At 40.1% G+C, this 12,110-nt stretch overlaps 1 protein-coding gene across 3 annotated transcripts; it reads right to left on the reverse strand.

Moving 5' to 3' along the window:
• Positions 1-358: 358 nt before the first annotated feature.
• On the reverse strand, positions 359-9,817 carry LOC118006668 (zinc finger protein 300). 3 transcript variants are annotated; one of them, XM_034999400.1, is made up of 7 exons: positions 9,641-9,817; positions 8,803-8,929; positions 8,099-8,142; positions 4,968-5,035; positions 3,744-3,870; positions 3,379-3,501; positions 359-2,277 (listed from the first exon to the last, which is right to left on the reverse strand). In XM_034999400.1, exons 5-7 carry the CDS (start codon positions 3,775-3,777, stop codon positions 719-721), a joined length of 1,716 nt encoding a protein of 571 aa, XP_034855291.1. In that variant the 5' UTR covers positions 3,778-3,870; positions 4,968-5,035; positions 8,099-8,142; positions 8,803-8,929; positions 9,641-9,817; the 3' UTR covers positions 359-718. The 3 variants fall into 3 exon arrangements, with proteins under 3 accessions (XP_034855291.1, XP_034855290.1, XP_034855292.1); XM_034999399.1 differs by lacking the exon at positions 4,968-5,035 and having other exon boundaries at positions 9,641-9,812; XM_034999401.1 differs by lacking the exons at positions 4,968-5,035; positions 8,803-8,929; positions 9,641-9,817 and having other exon boundaries at positions 3,744-3,886; positions 8,099-8,140.
• Between the last annotated feature and the right edge of the window lie 2,293 nt (positions 9,818-12,110).

Consider the following 12,110-nt stretch of genomic DNA (forward strand, 5'->3'; position numbering starts at 1 on the left):
GGGTTAAGCAGGTTTGCTTGAAGTCACACAATCTGTGAGTAGCTGAGCCAGGATTAAAACACAAGACCATCTGGCTCAGTACCAAAGCATTTCCACAATACCAAACTCTCAGTGAGGAAGAATAAATGGGAGATCTAGTCAAGGTGCATTGATTTCAAGGTCCAGGATCCTTCCAGAGAGACAGGTCAACTTATATGCTTGAGATGGGAAAATGCATAAACATCACCTGTATTGAATCTGATCCACCTATCTTTCCATCTTTGTACAAGAATTTTACATATATCTTTAGGGGTCATGCTAAGCCCCTCCTTATAATGTAGTTTCTAGGAGTTGATTTTCTTTTTCTTTTTACTCAAGCTTTCCTCATGTCCTTTATTGGGAATTACTGTATGGCCAAAATTATGTCAAGCTAATATTAGCAATTTCACAATGTCTGGTTATTGTTAATGTAGTATAATAAAGAATATGTAACTTGACAATATTCTATATACATAATTTGTTCTACGGACCATAACTTTAAAAGTTTTATACACCATGTTGGAAATGTTCTTCATTTATGATTATTTTCCATCATCTTTGCTGAGCTAGGTATCACCACACTAAAGACACGAATTCTCTTGTAAAATTTTATCTATAAAGATGTCCCATAAATATCAAATCAGTCAGGTTCCTAGTACTTATTAAGGCTTGAGCTAATACTCAGAAGGCTTTTCTGTGTTCAGTTCATTATGATTTTACCACTGTTATGAATTCTCTGGTGTACAGTGAGTTGTGACTTTTGAATGAATGCTTTCCCACATACAGCACACCGATAGGGTCTCTCCCCAGTATGAATTCTCTGATGTAAAACAAGGTCTGACTTCTGGGAAAAGGCCTTTCCACATTCAGCACATACGTAAGGTTTCTCTCCTGTATGAACGCGCTGATGCCCTGGAAGGTGGGACTTCTGAGAGAAGGCTTTCCCACATTCACTGCATACATAAGGTTTTTCTCCTGTGTGAATTCTCTGATGTCCAATGAGATGTGATTTCTGACAGAAGGCTTTTCCGCATTCACTGCATTTATAGGGTTTCTCTCCAGTATGCGTTCTCTGATGTATGATGAGCTGTGACTTCCGGGAGAAGGTCTTCCCACATTCAGTACATTCATAAGGTTTCTCCCCGGTATGAATTAACTGATGTGTAATGAGTTCTGTCTTCCTGCTGAAGGCTTCCTCGCATTGAGCACATTTGTACGGTTTCTCCCCAGTGTGAATTCTTTTATGGATAATGAGGTGGGACTTCTCACAGAAGGCTTTCCCACATTCAGTACATTCATATGGCTTCTCTCCAGTATGAGCTCTATGATGTATAATCAGCTGTGACTTCTGGGAGAAGGCCTTCCCACACTCTCTACATTCATAAGGTTTCTCTCCAGTGTGAATTCTCTGATGTATAATGAGGGGTGATTTCTGGGAGAAGGCTTTCCCACATTCACTGCATTCATATGGTTTTTCCCCAGTGTGAACTCTCTGATGTATAATGAGGGAAGATTTTTGAGAGAAGGCTTTTCCACATTCAGAACATTCATAAGGTTTCTCCCCAGTATGAGTTCTCTGATGTACGATGAGATGAAACTTCTCACTGAAGGCTTTCCCACATGCACCACAATCATATGGTTTCTTTCCAGTATGAATTCGTTGATGTACAATGAGCTGTGACTTCTTAGCAAAGGCTTTTCCACACGTAATACATACACAGGTTTTCTCCTTAGTTTCAACATTCTGATACTGAATAAGGGATTGTTTACTACTAAAAATGTTTCCACACTGATTATTATTACAGGGCATTACTCCATTGTGAATTTTCTCAAGATTAGAATCAGATGCACCATGGCTAGATGATTTTCCACATCCAAAACTCTCATCAGGGCTTTTTCTTGAATTGCTCTTATTACAACTACGTAGGTCAATATTATATTTCAAGTTCTTTTTAAATACATCATAGTTATGGGATCTTTGTCTTAAAGTATCTGGCTCTATGCAATCGTGAAATATTTTTCCCAACACATTATATTTATGGCCTGACTCCACAGTCACTGTTTTGTTGTTAATGACTGTTACTTGCCTGAAAAGCTTGTCTTGGTTTTCCTGACATCTCTGTAGCTGGCCACCATCTTGACAGACTTTTAAGATGGAGTACAATGAACCATCCTTTGTGACTCCTTTCAGGATATTATTACGGAAGGAAACAGACCCCAAAATACATGATTTGGGGTTGTCAAGGTTACTTTTCCTGTCTAAAAGAAAGAAAGATAAAATAAAACAACTGTAAAGAACAATTAACAGAATGCAGAAGAACAGAACAAATGACTATTCAATGTAGTTGATGAACTCAGAACACAGGGATGGGGACAAGCCATCTCGTAGGCCAGTACAGCATAGAGTATGATCAGATGAATGGATGGAAAAGGATGTTAAAGAGAAAAATTCATGGAAAAAATTAGAACTGACGGAGACAGAAAAGTATCTGCGTTATTATCACTCTGAATCTTGGATTATTCTTCTAGAATCTTTCCATTTTCCCTGCTTTCTGAATGGAAACCTTTTTCACCTTTTGAATTCATTTATCTTACAAACCATTTCCTATATATATACTTAACTACTATTATCCTGCCACCGCTAGCCACAGAAACAAGGTCCCTCTGCACTCAAAATACTTTAACTCTCCTTAGTCTACTTTCCTAATTAAAAACTAACACAAACAACAGAAAAGTCCAAGATCCTGCTATGGATTCAGTATCAGATTCACACCTAAAACCCAAGCTTATATTCCACTACTTGTCATTAATACCTCCTATATGTCCCAAGTAAAACTAGCAAAGTTCTCCCAGAAAAGCTTTAATTCTCTAACTTCAAGGTTTTGTTCATATACTCTCTCCCCACCAGTCTCCCTTTAGCCTCCTCCTTCAGCATCATCAACACTTCATATATCTTTCAAAGCAGCTACAGCTGCATGCTCTGAAAAACGCCTTTCAAATTGTTGTATCTTTAGACTCTCATTTTCTCTGAACTTTTAAAACAGTAACTATATTTGACATATAATTGTGTAGAGCCATGTACCTGGAGGTCTTACCATCTGAAGTACAACCTATGTTCTTGGGAGGAATTTGCCTTTCTATTGCCTCTCATAAAAGGTGTTAAAAATATACACATACGCAGAGAGAAAGAAGATCAGTAAGAAATAGCTCCCCCTTCTAAAAGCTTACAACTATTTAATTATTTGTTGAATGCCTACTAAATTCTCAGCACAGGGACAAAGAATAAGAGATTTCAGTAAGGACAGAACATAAACCTCAGGCATCAATTAAGAAAACAAAACAAACTGATATTTTACTTCCCTTGTCTCCCATCTGCCTGATTTTCATCTGGTAAGATCCAATTTGGTATGTCTCTCTTTATGATCCATGGATCTTCTCCTTGTTCCAACTTAGAGATGACATCTGGTTTGGAAACTGGATATCCTATTAAATGGAAATCACAGGAATTGGGATTGACTGCAGTGAAGGAAAAAGTGAAGGTGTAGTTTCAGGAGGGCTACAATAAAGCAATCCAGGTGGCCCTCAGCAAAAACAATGACCTCCATTTGGGAAGGTCTGAAGATCATAAAAGTCATTATATATGTCAGGAACTACCAACCATAGCACCTGATAAGGAAAGGAACTTGGATGGACAAGTCTGAGTTATGCAGGGAAGCCATCCTTACCCATTGAGACCAGGTGGCTGAAGTTCTCCAGCATCACATCTCTGTACAGGGTCCTCTGAGCAGGGTCCAGTTGCTGCCACTCCTCTTGGGTAAAATCCACAGCCACATCCTTGAATGATACTAAGCCCTGTAACAGTATATTCCTGTTCAATCTGAAGTGATCATTCTCATCATTTCTATTGCAGTATACAAAATTGTACTACACCTACTTTTATATCATATCATGGTATTTGGCAGAAAGAATACAAAATCCTGTCTTTACAAGAAGAGCCAGAAACAGATCAGGAAAACAGTAGAGGTAAATTAAAAGGCCTACTTGATGAAAATGGTAATTTAATAAATGATAAGGGCAGCATTCAAATAACTGAGAGGAAGACAGATTACTCAAAGAATAATATTGAAACAACTGGTTAGCCAACAGGAAAAGAATAATGTCGAATCCATATGTTCAAGGTAGAGCTGTAGCCCTTTAAAATTCATATGTTAAAGTACTAACCACCAATTTCTCAGAATGTGACTTTATTTGGGAACAGGGTCATTGCAGAGGTAATTCTATGAGGTCATTAGGGTGGACCCTAATATACAATTTTATATATTGCATATACAATCAGTCTCATCTACGTGATCTCAGTCTTAAGGTGCCTCTCATCCACATTCACACCATCAAGCTGCCAGGTATTTAGTTTGTCCCTTAAACAGCCTTATCAATCTCCTCATTTTACATATGAGAAAACAGAGGATTAAAGTGGTTAAGTAACTACTTGCCAGAGGTTATACATTGAATATATGATTAACTCGCAGATTTAAAAGCATGTATTCTGAATGGATAGCTTGAGTTCTTGACCCCTGCACTCCACACTGTCTCCTTGATATTGTAAACAAGATCTTTTGCATCTTATTGTTTTAATAACACCCTTAGTCAAACTTCCCGTGAAACACCCTATATTTTAGTTTTCTTCAAATTCTTAGCCTTCCTAAAACCACTCTGCTCTTTCTACTTTTGCAAATACTTCCCATCTTTATCCTACTTCCCTCATGATTTAATAATCCTTTGAGCCTATTTTCTACTTCCTTAGAAAGCTGGTTCTTTCTAAGTTGCTCCCCATCTCTGCTTTAACAGTTCTTTGCTCCCATGTCTCTTACAGAGCTTTTATTTGTCAATGCTGGTTTCCATATCTGTTTACCTAATTTTTCTCTGCATTCCTCCCAGAAAAAAAAACATACCTAAATCTTGAGATACTCCACAGCCAGCCAGTGCATATGACACACATTAGGTACTCAACAAATGTTTGCTAAAAAGGAATGAATGATGATTATAGAGAATAAAATCAAGTTCACATTTAATTAAAAATAGTTTGTGCATTAAGCAGTTATATTCTTTTGATCTGAATAACAGTGACATGAGGAAAAAAAAATATGTGGAATGTAGAGAAAATCTATTCTGACAGGAAGATTAATAGATGTAATTCTAACATTCGGATTTTGCTTTATTAATTATACTCAAATACTTCGGGTGCCTGGGTGGCTCAGTCGGTTAAGTGTCTGCCTTTGGCTCAGGTCCTGATCTCAGGGTCCTGGGATGAAGCCCTGCATGGGGCACCCTGCTCAGCGGGGAGTCTGCTTCTCCTGCTCCCTCTCCCTCTGCTCCCCCCCACACTTGTGCATGCTCTCTCTCTCAAATAAATAAAATCTTAAAAAAATATATACTCAAATGCTTCAATATACTAAGTATGTATAGATTTTGTTAACTGTGAGAAAAATACAGTACATAATCAGTGGGAAATTGTACTTTTATCATCTACACTTTTTTGTGGCTTGGGTGACTGGGAGAATGGAAGAGATGGAGAGCAGGTGTTAGAAAGAGAAAGTAAGAATAGACATGTGTGCAAACATGACTTCACTTCTGGACACTATGGAAAAAATACAAATCCCTCTTCTTACAGGAAGAGGCATATAATCAGTTAATTAGCCCTGGTAGTTGGATTCATTAAGCTAATAATAAATCCATTTTCCTTCTCTAAAGCTGCTCTAACAGAAATATAAGACTAACCAGATAGGTAATTTTAAACTTTCCAGTAGCCATAATCAAAAACTAATTTTCAAATATATATATCCCAATTCATCCAAAATATCATTTCAAAGTGTACCAGTCTTTAAAAATTATTAGTGAGCTTTTTGGAACTATATCTTCTAAACTCAGTATGTATTTTACACTTACGGCACATCTCAATTCAGACTAACCAATTTCAAATGTTTAGTAATCACATGTGGCTGGTGGCTCCGTGCTGGACCGCACAACTCCAAAGCTACTGACATCCAGAAGAAAACGACCCCATCTTTTCACAATAGAACTCACTTGTTAAGCTCTACTGTAAAATACACATGAGATTTCTAGATTTGACAATTAACAGTGATGATGATATAATAATAATAGTAACAATAACAATAACTAACACTTAATACAGAACAAACCATCCCCAGATACAGTTCCAAGCATGGTTTTTATTCGCTTAACTCTCACAACAACCCTATGAGGATTCTAATCTCCATTATAAAGATAAGAAAATAGTCCCAGGTCAACCAGGTTGCAAAGAAATATTATGCATCTGCTAAGATAATAAAGAAATCTAGGTACTGGCACGGGAAGGTAGTCAAAAATCTTTACATGGGACAGTAAAATTAAAAAACAAGTTGCAGGGATGCCTGGGTGGCTCAGTTGGTTAAGCGTCTGCCTTCGGCTCAGGTCATGATCCCCGGGTCCTGGGATCAAGTCCCACATCGGGCTCCTTGCTCGGCAGGGAGCCTGCTTCTCCCTCTACCTGCCACCCCCCCCCCCCCCCCCCGCCGCTTGTACTGTCACTCTCTCTCTCTCTCTAGCAAATAAACAAGTAAAATCTAAAAAAAAAAAAAAAAAAAGCTGCAGCACAGAATATTTACGTAACATTATTTTTCCAAAAGAAAAACACAATAAAGAGACACTCTTATACATCTGTACTTTCACGTGTACACACTTAATCAGTTATACTCATATTGAAAAGGTTTGGAAGATTACAAACAAATGGTGAACACTGATAATCTCAGGAGGAAGAGAGTTTAAGTTAAAATGAGTCTCAGTTTTGAAATTTTTATCGTTTATATAGTTTAAAACTTATATACCATGTATATAGCCAATGTTGGCAGGGAGAAAAAGTAATGTAGACTGTTAAAAATGGAAGCACAGAGAAGAAACTGGCCTTGAGTTGGACAGTGATCCTACATAATCTGAAATCAAATGAAGGGTATGGAACATCAGGGGCCTGTGCTCTACAAAGCTTTGCCAGATAATTATAATTTAAGAACTGCCCTTTGGGAAGAAAATAGATTTTGGAAGACCATTCAAAATGTACCTATCCTGTGTTATAGATTTTATCAGTAGATAAAATTGGACAATAGGAAGCCTCTGTAATCAATAAGGTCCTCTAAACCAGAAACCTAACAAACTTTTCCCGTAAAGTTTATATTTTCAGCATTGCAGGCCATACGGTCTCTGTTGACTTACCCAACAATGCCATTGTGGCAGGAAAACAGCCATAGACAACAATACATGAACAAACAGTTCAGCTGCGCTGCCAATAAACTGTTCATAAAAACAGACAACTGGATTTCGCCTACAGGCGGTAGTTTGATGCGCCCAGCTCTGAAGAATAAGGTTCAAGGCGTTTAGCTATGACATTATGATACCTTCCCTCTAAAAGAGATCATTGTACGATATAGCTATAAGAAATCTGTTGCATTTACCACAGGAGTGTTGGTAAGAACACTGTATACACTCCACCATCTAGAGAAAGACCCAGAATGGAAATCTGTTTTAGTCTTACATGGCAAGAAATAATTTCTTTCCATGAGAAATGTATCTGTTTTCTCTTTAGAGGACTGCATAACTGATAATGTTTGCAAGAAGATCAGAAAAATTGGTACATCCGTTTTTAAAAATGTTTTCAGGCCAGGTTATCCACATGTTACCTAGAACTCTTTCTAGGTCTTGATATTTATTTTGGTTACCTTTTCCCTACTCCAAATTGTAGCTATCTGTACTTCCCCATTTGACTGGACAGAAAATGAAAGAGGAAATTTTAAAAATTAAAAGTAAAAGCAGGGCGCCTGGGTGGCTCAGTTGGTTAAGCGACTGCCTTCGGCTCAGGTCATGATCCCAGGGTCCTGGGATCAAGTCCCACATCGGGCTCCCGGCTCAGCAGGAAGCCTGCTTCTCCCTCTCCCACTCCCCCTGCTTGTGTTACTGCTCCCGCTGTCTCTGGTCTCTGTCAAATAAATAAATAAAATCTTAAAAAAAAAAAAAAAAAGTAAAAGCAACTCACCTGGGACTTCATCATTTTCTGCTTTCTTCCAACAGGGCAGAAGCCTGAAAGAGCAAAACTGGTGATCAGAAGGACATTTTCACAGACCAGACCCAGTCTGCAGCTTCCACATTCACCAATCCAGAAACATTCACCACTAGACGTCAGGTGGATGATGGGACAACCAGGGATAAGGCTGTTTGGTCCTTGCAGAAGGGTCAGGAAGCACTAGGTGAAGGAAGTCCTCTTGTGACTACACTATGATGATAAAGAACTTGGTCAAGGCGATTTAATTGTATAGATATGTTTCATATTGACTCACTAAGAGCTTATTGTTCCCCTATGAACCAGTAATTCTATTTGTAGAATATTTTTATAAGGCAATAAACATAAATAGATTTATATAAAAATTAACTGCAGATGGACTTCCCTAGCACTAAGAATGGCCATGACCAAATGGAAAACTGAGAAATGTGTTCCCTTATTCCCCAGAAAGAATCAGTAGCTGAATTCAATGATCTCCCAAGAGAGCGTTTATATTTTCCGTCAACTCAGCAAATTCTCCTGCCAATCAATATTCATGGACCAAAATGTTAATTTTAAGATGTTTTCTGTTTAAACTGTAATTGCAGATTTTCAACAGTGCAGTCATCTGTGTATAAAAATGGTGATAGGTTGGAAGCACTCGTACAAGAGAATATACTACAATGCAGGAAGGTATATACCTGGTCAATTTTTCTCAGTCCCAGGAGGAGTCATGCAGACAAGACTGAACTGATTCAGAGGAACTGAATGCTCCCATGACACGGAGACTGTTTTATATGGAGTATTCCAGGCGTTGTCAAAACTGATCTGGAAGGAAACAACCAAAATAGTAATGCTCATGTCTGGGTACCCAGCAGGTGCTCAGTGTTTCTTGAATAAAATATAAAATTATTTCAATAAGCTTAGAAAAAGGCAGAAAGTCACACTTTTGGTAATAATCCATCCTTTTTTATTTGTTCGGTCTTGTTTTAAAATGATCATGGGGGGTGGGGAGGCACCAGGCTCAGGGTGCAATGGTGAACTGAGAAGGGCGTCTAACTTTAAGAACTCAAGGGTTGCCTAAAACCTGTGGAAATTTTAAATGTATGTAAAAGTCTTTCCCAGTAAATTGGGGCTGATCATCATGACTGTCTGATCCGATTATTGTTCCCTCCAAATTTCTGAATCCTCGGGCCTGGCAATGACACACTCACAGAACTCCCCCATGACCATCATATCACTGACCACGACGTGGATGTCCCGGTCATTTAGTCCAAGCCTCCTCCCCAATCACTGATTCTCCAGAGTCCCCTAAATCACTGACCCCAGTCAGGCCCCTACACGCCATTTCTGATCCCACAGGCAACCCCATCACTGACACGTCATGCCCCAATTACTAACCTCATACCTCACTCCAACCCTGACTCCCAAATAAACCCAACACTAATCCCACAAACCTCCCCACCGCTGACGTCATAAACCTCCAATCACTGACCCTCAAAGACCCCTTGCCTCCTGTTACCAATCTAACGGACTCACCGCACACAGCCGCCTTCCGACTTGCGGCTCTGTTATCCGGTCCCGAAACGCCCATCACCGCGTTAGCCGGGACGGCTGTCACAGCCATACTGGCGAACTCTCCCGCTTCCTGTCTGGGAGAGCGCAGCGCGGGGCTCCTGAGCCTGCGCTGTTCCGTACTGGGCGGTTTGGCCCACTCTGCACCCTCGGCGGCTTTGTTCAAGAGGCAAGATGGCGGCTCCCAGGCGCTGTATCTCGTTGTGGGAGCCGCCATATTGAGAGTCCGGCCAGATCCGTACACGCGGAGGAATTCGATTTATTCCTGAGTTTGGACTGTGCCACCGCGGCGGCGAGGGGAGGGGGAAAGATGACAGAAAGGAGGACTTTACAAACCAGTGAGGCACGAGGTTTTGCAGAGAGCTTTTACAGGAGGATTGGGGAAGAAGTTTGAGTGATACGACCTCTAGTAAAAGATTGCATTTGGTGAAAGAGAAAGAATTTGGAATGTTAAAATACTCTCATTGACGACACTACTTAAACATGTTTGTAAATGGTACAGCCCTGCACCGGGAGATTCTACTTGATGAGAGGGGTGAAACGTGAAATGGTAGTGTCCCCTCCGTGGAGCTGCCGCTGTGGGAAAGAGGGGCCAAAGTGGTGGTGGGTGGAGGAGAGGGATACACAGCAGAAATGAACTTTAAACTAAAAGCGATTATAAGGAATTCTCTAGGGGAAATTACTAATGTTGGAGGGAGTTGCAGGGGCGGACTGAAGAAGAAAGGAAAACTGAGAGACGGGGAGGCGACTGAGGCCCAGAGCGATGACGTTGAGACGGAGAAAGTAGGGGCCTGTGTAGGCAGCGGTGGGAGCCTGAAGGGCAGAAAACGGGGCGCAGAGGGACAGAAGTGGGACGCTAAAGGACACAACGCGGGAGACTCGGAGAGAGAGGGAGATTGAGACAGAGAAAGGGGAGACTGAAAAACAAGAAAAAAATGGAGAGGAAGCCGGCGAGGAGGTTAGATTTCAGGAAAGTATCACGTGAAAAAACCTACAAACCACTTACCATAACCATTAGGTCATACGCCAGGCTTTTATATATTTATAAGATATAAATGAATATATGTGTGTGTTATATGTGTTAACATGTTTTATGTGCTTAAATAGATCCGATTTTGAATCATGGTTTTCAAAGGAGACATTATTTTTGGCTCATGTAATTAAATGAGCAGCAATTTTACATTGAGCACTTATATTTCTCATGTCAAGTAAAAACAAATCTGGACTTAGGGAGAGATTTTATTCAGAAAGATGATTGCAGGGGCATCTGGGAGGCTCAGTTGGTTAAGCGTCTGCCTTGGGCTCAGGTCATGATCTCGGGGTTCTGCATGGGGCTCCCTGCTGAGTGGGGAGTCCGCTTCTCCCTCTTTCCCTCTGTGCTCTCTCTCTCAAATAAATAAATAAAATCTTAAAAAAAAAAAAAAAAGAAAGATGGGAGAACACTTCACTCTCAGAAATCTGCAAGCATCTCAAAATCAAACTGACCCCCCCCCCCCCCCCCCCCCCCCCCCCCCCCCGCCCTTTCTTTAACATAGGGTTAAGATGGGTTAGCGGGAACTTTGAAGAGGTAGGAGTGTGTATGTGGCAAAAACAGGGCACTTTAAAATGTTTCTGGGGTCCTCACATTCTGAGAAAAAGCTGTTAAGGGAGGATGTTCTGCATATACAACTTGCTTTAGTCTCTGTTTAAACTTGGGGAGGAGCCAAAGCTTAGGTGCCTGAGGGAAGAGAGAGGCCTAACTTTTGGTCAAGACAAAGAAGAGGGTAAGAAGTGGGCAGCTGTGCTCATTCCCTTCAATTTAAACTCCCACAGTTACATCAATATTTATTGCATGCCTCAGGCTTAAGACTGAGGGTACAAAGGGTACAGTGCACACTGCACAAAGGGTACAGTGATGATTAATTCAGAATCCTCAAGGAGTGATGCCAGTGTAAGTTGTAGATATGGGAAGGGGCTGAAACCATGGAGAGCCTTGTAGGAATTGTAAAAACTGCAGCTCTTGATCCAAAGAGTGATGAGAAGCTGTCCCTAATGTGTCTCAGTAAACAAGAAACTGAAGAAGACTTCCTTCATAATGAAATAAATACAAATTAAAGCTGCAGTAAGGTTCTGTCTCATTTATTTGCTTGTTTAAAAAAATATTCTAATTTTGGAAATACATGGTGTTGATAAGGACAATGGGAATCAGGAATTCTCATGTATTATTGGTAGGACAGAAAAATGATACAGCCCCTGTATAGGTGGTTTAGCAATAGCTAGCAAAAATACATGTATTAGTTATCTTTTGCTGTGTAATCAATTACCTGAAACTTAGCACTTTGAAACTACAAATGTTTATTGTCAAATATTTCTGTGAGTCAATCTGGGAATGGCTTAGCTGGATGGTTCAGATTTAGTCTCATGGATTTGCAGTCAAGCTGTTGGTCAGGGCTGC

The sequence above is a fragment of the Mirounga leonina genome, unplaced genomic scaffold, assembly GCF_011800145.1.
Source record: "Mirounga leonina isolate KUSES-001 unplaced genomic scaffold, KU_Mleo_1.0 Mir_98, whole genome shotgun sequence".
In the NCBI taxonomy this organism is placed as follows: domain Eukaryota; kingdom Metazoa; phylum Chordata; class Mammalia; order Carnivora; family Phocidae; genus Mirounga; species Mirounga leonina.